General features: G+C 41.8%; 1 protein-coding gene across 3 annotated transcripts; it reads right to left on the reverse strand.

Moving 5' to 3' along the window:
- Nucleotides 1–361: 361 nt before the first annotated feature.
- On the reverse strand, nt 362–14716 carry LOC119659656. 3 transcript variants are annotated; one of them, XM_038067864.1, is made up of 4 exons: nt 14150–14716; nt 13933–14096; nt 3921–4678; nt 362–494 (listed from the first exon to the last, which is right to left on the reverse strand). In XM_038067864.1, the coding sequence occupies exons 1-3, from the start codon at nt 14467–14469 to the stop codon at nt 4110–4112; spliced, it is 1053 nt and encodes a 350-aa protein (XP_037923792.1). In that variant the 5' UTR covers nt 14470–14716; the 3' UTR covers nt 362–494; nt 3921–4109. The 3 variants fall into 3 exon arrangements, with proteins under 3 accessions (XP_037923792.1, XP_037923793.1, XP_037923794.1); XM_038067865.1 differs by having other exon boundaries at nt 442–489; XM_038067866.1 differs by lacking the exon at nt 362–494 and having other exon boundaries at nt 4340–4495; nt 4573–4678.
- Nucleotides 14717–15393: the final 677 nt, after the last annotated feature.

Consider the following 15393-nt stretch of genomic DNA (forward strand, 5'->3'; position numbering starts at 1 on the left):
TTATTAGGGAGCAATCACTCCTGCTTAGTGGTGTTTCCTACCTTTAATCCGACGAGGGTGGGTGGGGGCAATCAAACAATTTACGAACAGGAGAGGTCTGCAAACATATCTGGTATGAACCGGTCAATAATGTGTTCAGGGGATTCTCGTAAATGTCTAGTCATAATGGACAATATGTATGGATGGTTGGTCATATTTTGATTTGTTATGATTCGTAGAATGATAAATAGTGAGTGATATACGGAATGGAAGAGCAAGTAATGCGGAGCTATGTTTAGCGCTCTCACACAGGAATGGTCAATAATAACAAATAAATTATAACGAAATCGATATTAAATGAAAATTTTCAATTCTGTTGGACATTTCTGCATAGAATGAAAACGATCTGATTTATAAACTAAATCAAATTTATTGTTTCTGAAATTGTGATTTGCTTTATTTGATTTGTGAGGGTAGCTCAGTCAGTCACTCATGATGCCATCGTAACTTCTGCCCTGGAATGAAACTAGTGTTAATGATTGTGTGGCTTAAAGTTCATTTAAAGTTAATGAAACATGTATTTTTAGTTATTATCCTAATAAGAAAGGACATGGTCGGAACTATTATTTTTTCTATGAACTGATAATCACTCACTAAGAGAAGGTCTGATGCGTCCATCAACTGAACATTTTCTTTTTTCCGCCGGTCGAGTTCAATCTTCTCCGTAATAAAAAGAGCCGAACCTGCTGCTCCTCACCATCTCTCTGACAATGCTATCTGGAGAGAGCTCCCTGTGTCTTCATAAAGCTGCTGACGAAAGCCGTCCGACTTTTCACAAGAGAAAAAGGTGTGTTCAGCGTCGTCCGCCACTCCATTGCAGAACACACAATCAGCAGATCCCGTCTTCCCAATCTTGTGCAGGTAAGACTCTAAACCTTTATGCCCACTTAAAAGTTGGGTAAAGAAGTAATACATCTCATCGTTCAGCAGCATCTTGGAAAATGAGAGATCGGAGGAAGATAAAATCCAAGACTATCTCCATTTCCAAACGAGAGGAAACACATACGCTGACATTTTCACCAATTTGGGAGATAATGTTGGAGCTCTAGAAATCCAAACATGTCTTGACGACAGGGAGCTAAGAGCTAGCAGGCCACTATCAATATAGTCTTCAAGGTTGTAGATCAGGTCTATACGAAGGGAAGGAGCTGTTCGGTCATATCAAACTACAAGAGTTTATGATAGAGTCACATTATGAAGGAACTGGTTCAAATGACAAGTCGAAGCAATCCAGGAGATGCAGAGAGGGAGGCCAATATAAGCAAAGACTCTAGAGCTGGTCGAAATTGTTTAACGTGCAAGGGGAAAAAAGTGTAGACCATCAGTGGGAGGTACCCGGGATGCGGGAGAGCCCCCAGTGCAAATCGCAGATGAGATTGACACAAATCAAACTCAACCAGTGCCAGTCGGTGGAGGACCTACTCTCGCAAACCAACCGTGAGAAAGACATCGATGTTGCAATAATTAGTGAGCCGTCTCGAAATCACGGTGATGGTCTTTGAATCAAAAACCAAACGGACCAAGGCGCACTATAGGCTCGTGAATAATGGCTTCCAGGGAATAATGAAGCGACTGAAGGATGGATTCGTCAGAGGAAAAGTTAAAAAAATACACCCAACTAGTGGTGAAACAATGAAATCGCAGTTTTACGAGCAGCATGTTTCCATGCAAGGCAGCTTTACGAGAGGTTAGGGTAAAGCCACGATTGAAAGGAGTAACAAGCCAGTCAAGGAAGCAAAAGATATTGCTTTATAGATAGAAACCCTTGCTATGGAGCCTACAAGGTAGTAATATGGAGGCTGCGAACATCACGTCAGGTGATCTTCCTGCACCTCATAAAAGAGATTGTTACCAGTCTGTTATCCAGCCACCGAAATAGCAGTAGGCAAACAGTGATGCAACCAAACGAGTGTGTCATGCCTCTAATATTCCAGAAGGAACTGCGGCAGTAAAGGCTAATTCGACCATTTAGCCAACACCTTCGAGCCAGGTATCAAAAAAGGAATATTCCCTACTCAGTTTAAAAAACAAAAGTTTTCAAACGTAATAAGCCAATCTGGAGATCAATTGATCGATTGAAGATGGTGCAGAGAGTAGAGAGACTCGTACTCTCTGGTGCTACTGTTAGCATTGCATGTCAAAAATGCATTTAACTCCGTGAATTGGAATTAAAGCGGGTTGGCTGACATAGGTGTTCCTGCATAGCTGGCGAGCCTGGTCAGAAATTATCTCGAGGGGTATAGGGCTCAGTGCTGGGTGTCCTTCTGTTTAATGTCTACGTCATATATAATGAGGTACTTGTTCTTCTCTTCCCAGAAGCGCGCATGATTATCGGCTTTCTGAGTGCGCTGGTTGTAATTGTTACAGCAAAGCACCCATTGGATGTAGATCCCAACGCGATGGTGACAGTGAGGGTTGCTCTTAGTAATAAACCGTTGAAAGAAGAATACTGTAAAAGTGGAAGTGGGTGGAGATACTAAAAGCCGGCTATCAAATACTTGGGGATGTAACTGATACCAAACTGAGCTTTAGGGAACATCTATAGTATGCATGGAAAAAGGGTAGTTAATACCACCGGAACACGCTAAAATGTTACCGAATGTTGACGAACTGAAACACTGTAGGAGTTTACATCTAGTAGCAAATAGCGCAATCTATTCTAACTTGCACATCACCAGTATCAACAGAGACCTTTGCAACCTTTCAGAGGAGGGAATAGCTGAATTTGGTTTACCGGCTGATGGTCTTGAGGGTTTGCATTGCTTTTAAATTCCCGTCAGATAAGGCAATATTGGTAATGGCAGGCTAGATCCCAGTCGACATTCTGTGGAAAAAGGAGCATGTTGTATCATGCAGGACATATGGCATTGGCTCGGACGAATCTAACCAAAGGTCGTTTGAGGCGCAGGTTCGTTCCCAAGGGGTATGACTTGAACGAAAAAAAATCAACTATCGCATTACCCAGTTCGACACGGTGCACCGTGTTTCTGTAGTATATGCAACCCTTTAGAATGGGTTATTTGTCGAATTGTTCTGGATACGGTAATATAGAAAGAGAGGATGATTTTCGTTGCCCAAAGTTCGTGATGAATAGAAGGAATCTGTACTAAGTAGTGCAAAGGAGCGTGAGGAGGAAAGCAGAAAGGTGGTCCTGCAGGGTGCCGGTGGTGGTGCTTAGTGGGTACGAGTTCCATCCGCGCGCACTCCAGCTGACATCGTCCAATGAAACCTTCCTTCCAGGTAAAGCAACAATGAGGATATCACCGATAACGAGAAAAAAAATTATCATGGATAGAAAGCAGCCTTGCCGAACTCCTCTTTGAACTTCAAATTCGTCCGATATTTTACCTCAATACCGCGCCGGACCGTATAGCTGTTAATTTCTCCGGAATGCCCCTCCTACGGAGAGTATTATAGTTACAGTCTTCCCTCATGATATCGAAATTTTTTCCGAAACCAATGGAGAGCTAGCCAATGAAAGATTTGATTTCCACACACTGCACCACTATTTTCCGATGATTGTTAAAGTAGTTGGTACAGGAAGATCCAGAGCGAAAAGCAGCCTATTGTCTGCCAATCGAGCTTTCAAGGTGTTGTCTGATGCATTCCAAAATGCTTTTAGCTAACATCTTTGCAACAGCAAGAAGCCTGCAAATACCCCTCCGCACTCTAGACACGCACCATTTTCCGAGTCCTATCGATCATCAGTTTTCCCAGGTCCTTCTTACGAAATCCTCGAAAGACTGACATTCGTGACCAATTCCAGGATTTTCTAATCTGAGGTGTAGAATGAAATCAAGGATTCCACTTTCCATGCAGGGAGAAAAACCACTCCCTAACCTTCTAGCTAGACCCGTGTTCGATGCTAAATTATTTCTTACCTTTGCAGTGTCGAGGATCTATCCGACGCTTGCTTTAATTTGTAGTAGATTTTCAGCCCCTTCTCGTGACTTCTTAGAAAGCCTGTTAACTTCTTGATACCAATCTATCCACGAGTATCTTATTGATATTCTGTTTTTCCCAATACTTAGCAATTCGTCCTTGCGTTTTTCATCTGAGTAACAATATTTCTAGTCCAAGTCATCAAAGCGACCACTCGAACTAAAAACAAATAGCGAATTCGAGGCAGAAACGACAGAATTCGTGGCAGTGTCAGAGTGCGTCTGGTCCGGGGGATTATTATTGAACCACGGAAAATTAACAATTGAAGTGCTGGGGGTACTATGATGGCTTGGAGCATTATGCAAATTGTCACGTCTGTCCGACTCATTAATGGGTCGTAAAAATATTGTTACACCATTTGGATCGCTTTGCGGCAGGGGGATCATAGAATCCTTTTTTGCCCGTATTGCCTTGACGCGTTTAACTGTGGTAGCGAGGGTACGATTTGAATTTCTCGGTGGACGATTTGGGGCAATAAAGTTGCTATTGTTGCTGTTACTTTCATTTTCTGCGCCTGCAGGAATCGAGATAAAAGTAGTACGTCCAGCTGCGGGACGAGAAGTTCCACCACTATTTGACGTTATGTAATACTTGGGTAGGCTGGACTCCCGATTTCTGCTTATACATTTCTCTTGATTTCTGGCGTTCTTTTCGCGTTTATTAGTTTCATGCGCTAAAAGGAAGCGAGTGCGACGTTCTGTAAAAATAAAAATATTTTAGAAAATTTAGCAATAGCGAAGGGATTTGAGGGAGTCCTGAGTATGCCATTCAATTGATGGTGGACCGGGAAAAGAGGTGTTCTTTCTCTGTTTCTGGTCCACCGAACTCTTTGTTCTGGGCTTATTTTAGCACAAATTTGGGTTGCAGTCCAGAACAGAGAGCATCCATAGACCCGAAATCGAGGGATAACGTTTCTTTCCAATTGACACGCTTTGCTATCAAGTGACTCAGGACTCAGGATTTCCTCACATACTTCAATACAAACTTAAAATGCTCAGGTTGAAAGAAGTGGTGAAAAAACTATGAAATTGGAACGAGAAGTTTTCTAGCCCAGTGTTTATAGAAACAGAAGGGATCTAGATTTGAAAGGATCTAGAACAATATGTCATTCTTCTGTAAGTCAAAAAACTATCAACCAACTCTTATAGGTAAAATTAGATGGATCAGAATCAAGAGAAAATGCCAGTTGATGCACGCTTGGCGTTTATGGCTCTGTTTGATGTTGCATCACCAAATAGGTCCTTACACGACCTCTATGTGGTGACAGATAGTTTGACAAGACCATGTTGAGCTGGGCTGAGAGCACCTTCTAGGAACAAATGGAACCGGCGAAGGAATGAACTAAACCATTAGCTCCTGGTTTCGTAGAAGACGCTGAAGGAAACCAATCTAAATGCGAAGCCGGAAACACGACACTTCAGGTGTGACAGGTTCCTTTTGTACATCCCTTGTAATGTAGGTGCATTGATTATCTCCGAATATAAAAACTAGCCTGATACTGAAATTACATGGTTACCGCTTTCCCTTAAATGATACGGAGGACTACCACGCCTACGTTGCAATTCCTTCCATGTCTTTCGGTAAAGTCTACTTCTCTGCTATTTCGCGCCATGTAATTTTAAGATGTGCCCGGATACCTCTGTGATTAGAGCTTTAAGCTGTCCTATAGAAGGTCGCAGTACAAATCTCCCTGGTAGTAGTGGGATTTGCATCGTGACTTGACGCCGGATACCAACAACCACCTCAAATCAGGGTAATACTCACGGGCAAGCGCAATGCTATCCACCTTGCCTCCAGGGTACTGTAATCCTGTAGTGTACCGTTCCGGTATTGAATGAAGTGCTCTCACATCAACGATTATTATCGCACTCCTCACCAATTCTGAGAGAAGGGATTCAGCGCTGCAACAGGATTGCGGATATACAAATTGACCGACGCCTCTTTGGGCTCCGGACTGATCTCTTTCAGATTTCACCTGATAGTCCCTGCATAAATGGGGATTCCCCTGTAAATTAGAACAACCGTTTCTGAGAAAAATAAATGAGATAGACCGATAGACAGCCGGGGAACGAATTTCAATAAAATTGTGTTTCCCACGAAACCTTAAAGATAAAAACATGAGAAGGGGAAAAAGTGATGCCAGGGATCATTGGCGAATAGGCTGATTGTTTCCAGACAAAGTGCAACGCAGACTATGACTATGATTAATTTCGATAGCGAGATTGGAGATCGACTGTTGCTTTCGAGTCCCAAAACTGTTAAAATGAGCGTAGCGAATACCAGCTACCTATATCGAAGGTTGACAGAATCAAGCTCATCCAATATCTGCGCCCTTCGGAACTCTGCAGTGTCTATGAATCCAACATCATAATTTACAATCCCACCTTCCCCCCCCCCATTTATTGTACAGCCCCTAAAGGAACTGAAAAAGATGGACCACAAACTACGGCTTGGGGTTTGTAACGCTAATCTCAAAGCGATTTGATCCTAGATGTCAAACAATGGCCTGGATACAGTGGACAACGCTGCCAGGATTTCACAGAAAATAAAGGTCAATGTTCTGATAATAGAGTATCCCTAAATGAGAAGGATCCAACAATAAAAGGGTTACAAAACAAACAGTAGAACGTGTTCTACGGACTCAATGATGTCGAAGGAGAGAGGTCCTGAACCTCCACCATTGGCAGAAATTACTGCTTTTTATGGCCTGACCTAGGTTCCACTGATGCATTGGCACCGCTAGCGAACTATGCTATTAAGCTTTTTTTCCTTTAAAGTCTCGTAGCAAATCAACGTAAAAGGACGCTGCTACGATCACGGAATGATAATCTGCCTAATTTCAAAAATGTAAGAAAAACCTACTTTGTAAGCGTCTGCTGCAACGAACAAGAGTATTGGGAGTACATAGGAAGCCTGAAGATGTGCGAAGTGCCACCAGGAGTGCCATGAGGCAGTCCTGGCTGGGGCACTGGCTAAATATTAAAAGCTTCAGCAGCTCTAAAAGATTCAGCACAGATTAAGCTAAAGCCCATAAGAACCTATGCTTTCCTTAAAAATTGACTCCTTGTGGAGTTTTCTGGTGAAACTCTGCAGTGACTCATTCAGACATACTTACCCAAATTCGATGACGACTGTGAATTTGATCCATCAGAAGACAGCTTTTCAGAATATAAATTTCATGATCAAAAAGAGCAATACTAGCTCTACTGCAATAACAATAGGACGAGGTTTTGTCGGAATCAGATCTAGAACGCAGCCACTTAACTAGGGCCGTAAACAAAAGAGCGGTACGAACGGTACGAAATATTCGATTCTCCGGCTGATAGTCATGAATGAAACCATAAGAAAACTCGCCATAGTCAGGGGTCCAGTAGGGGCTCTTTTTACTTCACCTCATTCCACTCGACCTACATATCAAAAACTTTGCCAAGTGCAGTGTTGTCTGGGCTACATTTCAGAAGAATATTGACTGATAAATTAGATATATACACTAAATAGATAAAGATAAAGTATCGGCAGTTCTGCAAAACACACAGAAGGCTATTGTTTCCTTGTCTGCATGTTCGGGCGAGAGCCCATAGTCAGACATACTCCCCCAAAAGCCAGGGCATCTGTGTAATGTGGGATGTTTAATAAGTAGCCACTCCTATAGATACAAAACCGCCTCCTTCACTGGGATGCTTGGAAACAAGGCCTCCACGTCGAATGACATTAGTCGTTCATCCGGTGTCAGGTCTTCCAGTTCCTATTCCTGATGGCTTTTCTAGCGGGTAGTCTCCGTGGTTCCCTAAACGTAAGCGAGTTTGTGGCTCTTATAAATTCACGGAATTTGTTGGCGGGTTTGTGGATCTTTGGTAGGCCCTTTATTCTTGGTAGCACGGGGTCGGGCATCCGAAGTTTGGCTGGATTCCTAATAATGTGTGTGACATTCCTTTAATACATTTCCCACCCGTTTAATGGAATTCGGCAAATGGTCTCTCCACAATTACGGCCGCATTTCCTCTGTCAGCTTTTAGATAAAATTCCGGTTTTTGACTTAATTCCTTCATCACTTTCCTCTGTCGTTGCGCTGTCCGTAGTCCCTTAAGGGTAGGTTTATTATGCGGGGAAAGGATGCTAGCTACATTATTACGGGTTGCTTCTTTACATTCATTACTTTCAAATTGAATGCCTACCTCAATATCGATGACGATCTGTTCTTTCGGCGGACTTGGTTGTTGGAGTGCACAGTTTAAGCCCATATTTAATAGTTCCTTTTGGTCCTTGTTGAAGATTTGTTTGGATTTATTCACTATTAGCATTATTCTATCCAGTTTTAACGTTCCCCCCGACGTTTGTATCAAATAGTTTAGCTTCTTTTCCTAAGATTATTTTTTTCCTTGCCTTTTTTGCATTGGAAGGCCCACTGGATCTTGTCCACAGTATCAATAATATCCCTCTTTCTTCCCTCGATCTCTCGCGCAAGTTTTGAATGGAAAGAAAAACAGTATATAATCGACACCGGAGTGAAAAACGGCTTCCAACGTCGATTATTGAAAGACTCATGTGGAAGAGGCGAAACAGCAAGAAATAAGGACAATAACATTCCCCGTTAATAACTTGGAAGGGAAAAGGAATAGGGGTCACACACTCCGCGGCTTCGTCGAAACTGATAAAAACGATGAAAGGGCTAAACATCGAAATGGTACCATCAGTAGGATGTCCCACCTCAAAAGCAGGGTGGGATCCTCCAAACCCTCCTCCTCCAAAAAGAAGAATCCAGTAAGATATATGAAGTGAGATGTCCAGATGTCCAGATTTTGAAAAGTGGTACATAGGACAAACTAAAAGACTTGTTTAGGTACGCTGTGAAGAGCACGAGAGAGAAGCGGAAACGGCCCGGAGAAATAATAAGAAGACCATGCTGAAATCAATGATAGCACGGCACATGATTGAAGCAGGCATCATATGGGAGAATGGATAAGTCATCAAGGAATGCAGGAACAGAAGGAAGTTGGCCCCGCAAGAGAGCTTGGCGGTCCTAAGGGAACCACAAAGGAGTGGATTGAACCACGACACGGGCAACATGCAATCGAAGCTTCTGAGAGAGGTGGCAAGGGTGATACCAGACAACATTAGCGTCTTCACATCTCTAATTAAGTAATCTGTAAGAGGAATTAATATCTTAGTTTATCAGTATTGAAGTATTAATAAATAATATGTCCCGTTTTAGGAAAAAATCAATTGCAATTTATTTTATTTAGATTCAGTTATAAAGAACAATGAACGGCGCCTTGCGGTAATGGAGACGAAGATGTTGCATTGAACTAGTGACACGCCTTGATCACAATGAGGTGGTATGGTCATGTAATTCTCGCCAACGAGACTTCACTCGCCAAGATTGGTGCGAATGTCGAAGTCGATACTAAGCGACAAAGGCTGACCGAAACAATAGTGTCTTCATACGCTGTGTGGTGATTTGAAGGCCTCAGGATTCCATCCTTATCGGGCCTTTCATAGAATAAAATGGCGCAACTGATAACGATGATAGGACCCAGCTTGTGAACAGGACAAATGCTGAAGGAAAAGAAAGAGACATACATGGCAACGAGTGGGCTAACGGGTTGGCCAGGCGGGGCTCTGCTCTTGGCAGTCTTTCGGTGGCTACACTCTGTGTCCCGTTGGTGACTGTCCGTTGGAATCTACTCCCACTACTTAACAGCCGCGGATTTCAGATGGCGAAGGCTCAACACCTGTTCTAAGTCAAGGAGGATTTTGCCCACCTATAACAAAACCCTATCGCGTGAGCTCTTGTGCCAGACGTGTGCAATGCATTCAAGATTACGCCAATCTGGATGGGACATTGGCCTATAGGTACCAATGCCGCCAGACTCGATGTACCCCACAATTCAATGTCAAAGCTGCGGTACGGATACTAGGTAAACCATTTTTGAGGACCTCAGGGAGACTTCCAGCTGCTAAGAGCGGGGGAGGGGTGAGCTGCTTTTTTTCGTGAATGCTACGGGCTAGCTCTGAAGATATAAGCAGGCTGGACCCGGCCTCCTTACTTTTATAACAGTAGTCATAGTTTTAGGAGTTTGTGGAGTCAAAACGGCGCACCACAGCGCTAATTGGGTTTCTCGGAGCGGCTACGGATACCTACCTACCCTCGGGGTTCAACCACAGCAATAGTAAGCGTCGACGAGAAAGCAAAAAAGTAACATCTGGAAAGTAGGAAAATAAAAATCGAATGTATTATCTGCAGAATACGGAGAACGGGTTCTAACCTGGTTTTTCCAAGTTGGCGTATGCAAAAGGATCAACAGAAGCGGTTTGTGTCACAAGTGTGACGAGGTTGCGTGAAAGGATATGTGTCCTTTATAAGGAGCAACAAAGCAAAAGCGCTGGCTTTTCAGGAAGTTCTACCGGGAGATGAAACTCATTTCTGGAAATCGATGACCATGACAACCCCATGATAATGTGTACATATATCTATATCTAAAATATATCTTATTGGTGAAAGGCTTCTATTCCAACTTTCAATATACATATAATCCACTTATGTGGAATTGGTGCTGACATTACCATTAATTTAACTGAAATAAAGAACATTTTAAGCCAAAGCCGATTTCCATTACTTCGTAAATATATAATTTTGTTAATGGGATGGATTTAAATTAAAACCTCAATTGAAAATTAAAAGCTGTAAATCACATTCCGAACGTTGCATTTGTGAATAAAAATAATGAAAATTTTACCGGAAACATTAAACACCAAATGCAAAACTACAAAGTAAACTGCGCGTTTGTTGGGATCAAATACTATAATGAAAGCAATAAAGCAGAATAAGCAATTAAAATTTTCAGATAAACCCAAAGTGTTTATTTAAATTTGTAAACACGCATCACTGGTTGCAGCAGCGAGTCATATACTGTTCATTATTAATTATCAAGTTCTATGGGTAATTGGTTTAAAAATGTGCAACTTTAAAATTTTTCACATGAGAGGATGTTAGTAAACAATGATGTTAGCTTCACTTTCAAAAAACTAGCCTTATGGGAAACTAAGTGCTGGTAGTTTAACATGAGTACCGGCCATGTAAGCATAATTCTTGATTCTCGTCTGCTTGATTTGGAGACCACTGTCAGACCCCATCGTGACTGACACAGTCTACGACTTTGGTAGCCATTCAGTGTGCCGTTGAGGCTTCTACTTTGGTACCACAGTCGAATGGGGTCCTTCTACCGGCGGTATCAACTATATCTTCAGCTGTTTCTACTTCTCCTTATGCCAAGGATGACTTAACCAAGCCCAGTGATTCGGCACAATCACTGAATTCCCTTGAAAACGTGACTCGCAAAACAGGTGCAGTGCAAAAAATGCTACGACCTACTAAGTCGTCGCTATCTATGTGTTTCCGACGGCTTAGAAATTTGTTCGACAAGACTTTGACTTCTGAAAAGGCGCTTCCTACTATGCCTAACAGCGTAGTCTCAACATCTTCTCAGGAGTCTGTGCACCAGGCCTCTCAATCTGAGTTGATTTCATCTGCAATTCATTCAGCTACCCCTACACGGTTAGGGTCCTCCGAGCCTCCGATCCTGTTTCGCTCCTCCGTGCCTTCAACGGGACAATATCCGCAACCTCCTCAGCAGATCACGAATCGGAACGCAGCCGCACTAATTTTTGACATCGTTTGATGAAGCTCCTATTCCCGGTGCTGGTATATACCCTGGCACTTCATCCACCATTATCAGCTGCCCCGGGCTAAAGGTGGCGTCCCCACCTAAACAGCTATTTATCTGCAGGCTAACATTCGCAACTTCTGCAGACGATGTACTGGAGTACATAAAGAACAAATTTAGTTCACTTTCTCTTCTGTCCTGTGTCAAACTGACAAAAGACAACAACACGAATTTGACGTCCTCAGCAAGCCTTCTTTTTGGCCTGATGGTGTATTCTAAGCGTATGTATTCACGACAACCCACCTACCTCACCAAGCAATGTAATAGGATCATATTTACTGTCCGTCTGTTTTATTAGAATGTTAGGGATTTAAGAATTAACCTGGCGGCCTTCAATTTAGCAGCTCAGCAAACCCATGCCATCTGTATCTCCAAAAGCTTGCTGGACGATGTCAAATTAAGCTCCGAGCTCCCCGAAGAATACTCCACTTTCCGCTCTGACAAGGGCCAGGATGCATCTCGTAAGTCTTCCGGCGATAAGGTCCTACTTGCAATAAAATATATACTCCCCGCCAAACTCGTCTTCTCCTCCTCTGACTCTCGCTATGACTTTGTTGCTCTTCGTGTCTCCCGCCCAACTTCCTCCCGTTCATTGTATCTTGTGTACAAGTCCCCTGTGCTTGCCCTTCTCACCTGTATGAAAATTGTTTGACAGTTTGTCTGAACTCTTTGTCAGGTTCCCTTCCCTCCCCTTTTTTCTTTGCGGAGATTTTAACCTCCCCATACTCCACTAACCTAATCATCCTAGCCTTCCAATTCCTTCAAAAAACCTCTACCATTCTTTCTTTCTACCTTCTTCCTTTATTCTTTTCATTATTCATAGGAGTACTCTCACCTTTGATAGTAGCAAATGATGAACTTAGTGCACGTAGCAGAAGTAGCAGTGAATAAATCTAAGATTGGAAAAGCGTGGCAAATCCATTTGGTGTTAGGGATTCAATCAGATCTACTATCGTTAGATAGCCGGGAGTTGGTTATCCAAGTGGTAGATGGCATAGAACAGTAGAAGAGAAGTTCAAGCTTCTCGGATGAAGATAGGGTGAAGGCGGGATTGATGCTATGCTCCAAATAGGGGTTTATTGCAATTGTATTTAGTAAGTCATCTGACGGGTCGTCGCACTCTTCTTAATTGCATTAGTAGTTGTTTCTTTTAAAGTAGGCGCCATAATTGATGTTGCTTGATCTATGCGGTATACAACGCTGTTCCTATCCGTGCTGTATGAAGTTCCAAGCTTCATCAGCATACATCTGGGCCATATCGTTGAAGTACTTTAGTCCTATTCAATCTCCAATTAGGAGCCAGGTAAGTGTAAGGTTTTGGCAAGCTGCCGTGTAGGACAAAAACCCCAGAACTTTAATTGTCACGCTTATTCGCAAATGGTAGTAACTGGTCTTTGTTCGAAAGGGACTTACTTTATTAGAACAGAATGCGTAATAAAGAAAACTCTTGTTGAGGACGTAATAGACCTGGGTAGGTGGACCAACCAGTGAAATGTTTCTCCAAAAGTCCTGGTGTTGATTTGGTGAGTGACTGATTTTACTCAAGTAAGGAGAATGAAGAATCAGAGTTCTTTATGTAGAAGATAGGAGGCGGATAAAGTCTTGCTTTGGAATTGAAGGTTGACTTAGTTGTGTCTGAGAAACTAAAAAGCCCTAAGAAACACAATTTAATGACAAGTATCCAATGTCATATGTCATTGACGAGGTGGAAAAAATTAACAAAATGTGAGGTTGTACAAATTCAAAATAGCACTAATCAATATTAACCATTAAAAAATTGTTAAAAATTTCACAGAAAAGATCCAAAAATGATTTATCGAATGATATATTACAATATTACTCAGTGATGTTTCGTAATGTGATATCACATTGGTACGAATATTCCAAAAAATGTTTATCACGAGAGTAATATCATCAGCACTTTTCTACTGGTTGGTGATGCGGAACTTTTGTGATGTTAGGTGATGTTGTGATATCTGGTGATGTTTGGATCGCGTTCGCAGATGGAAATATGAAAGATAGACGAACAGAAACAATGAATCGATTCTAATAAGGTTTCCCTTTGCACAAAACCATAAAAGGTGGACAACCAACATTGGACCACCTGCGGTGACGTTGTTTCTAGAGAAGAGGTATCATTGTTAGCATTTCAAGAGCTACTTCTGCCAAGGATGAAACAGCAGTTCATTTTCCTTAAAAAAAAATGTTGCCAAATTATTTCACTTACCTTCAGCTTTCAATGTGTTGAGCTTATTTTTGTGATCCTCAATATTATTTCTAACAGCGGTTATCTGCATCTTCACTGATTTAATATTATCTACTATTGTTTTAACCTGGTTCTGAATATTTAAAAGTTCTGTAACGCTATTTTTCAAACGGCGCTGCAGCACCCTATCGAATAACAAGGAATTAATAAATACGCTGAGCCATGACTTCTGAACTACCTTTGTGCATCATTCGCATATGCCTTATCCAAAATATTCTGTGATTTCTCAATAAAATCATCTAATTTATCACAAAACAGTTTCAAATCTTCAACTGAGCTATCAATCACAAGATCTTCTTTAGCCTCCTTAGTGATTTCTACTGCAGGACTATTTTCGTCAATTAGGTCCGAAAACGGTAGATTTTCGACAGTTTGCGAGGCTTCTGGATCCTTTGATTTCTTGGCAGTTGTTTCATCAGATTCAAAATGACTTATCGGTGGTTGAGAGTTTGAAGGGATTTTCGGGATTTTCTTTAAGGCACGAAATAAATGACTCATTTTCTTCGCTTTCCAAACTAGTTGGTTCCTATTATGTTGACTTGTGACTTGCCTGCCTTGTTAGGTTTTATAATTGCTTGCCGTGAATTCTGTTCGGAAGCTATCCTGAATTTTGTTTTACATTTGAACTTTCATTTGAAATTATACCATAAATTTTTTGGTAGACTATTTTCATTGATTTTTAGAGTAATAAAAATATAACTAGGTATTTAGCCAAACAGGATGACATATGCTCAAGAGTGAAATTTATTTTGACACAACCCCAGATCGGGACTACTTTGTCCATTGATCGAACTGGCAAGAATATTGTGACCCTGGTCTCCCATTACAAGGTGATTTGTAATGAGATTAATTGCAAAAGTTCTGCAGATTAAAATTAAGCTACAAGGCCAACTATAAGCCAGATAAATTACAAACACAAATCTAAAAAATATCCTTGCAACACAGGTCACACGTAAGCATTGCATTCAGTCAGTCAAGATGCGTCATATTTATAAGAAACTATGCACCCCCGGCTGTAGCTGTTGAATCAACTATTTACATATGGTTGGCCTACACCGCAATGTGCAGCTACACGTCGTCATTTTTGATTCGCTAAAATGTGCTTCAACTCCCTCCAGATCTCTTCAAGAAACTTTCACTTCATCTCTACTGTTCAGCCTCATGAGCTTCTAAGGCAACCCATTCGTGGGGCATATTAAGATAGTGAGTGCCATTGCATGGTGTTTGAGTGTGGGTGGTCTCCTGTCCGATTCCTTTATCTATCGAAGGATTTCTTTTTTCGGGGAGTAGGGTAGGTGAATGCGTTTACGAACAGAGTGCTGGACTCTCGTAACAGTACGCCATCGGACAATCAACTAAATACGTCCGTGTCATTAGAGAAATTGCCTTGAACCATTTGAACCTCGAACTAGCCTCCTGCTC

This window comes from Hermetia illucens, chromosome 6, assembly GCF_905115235.1.
Source record: "Hermetia illucens chromosome 6, iHerIll2.2.curated.20191125, whole genome shotgun sequence".
In the NCBI taxonomy this organism is placed as follows: Eukaryota; Metazoa; Arthropoda; class Insecta; order Diptera; family Stratiomyidae; genus Hermetia; species Hermetia illucens.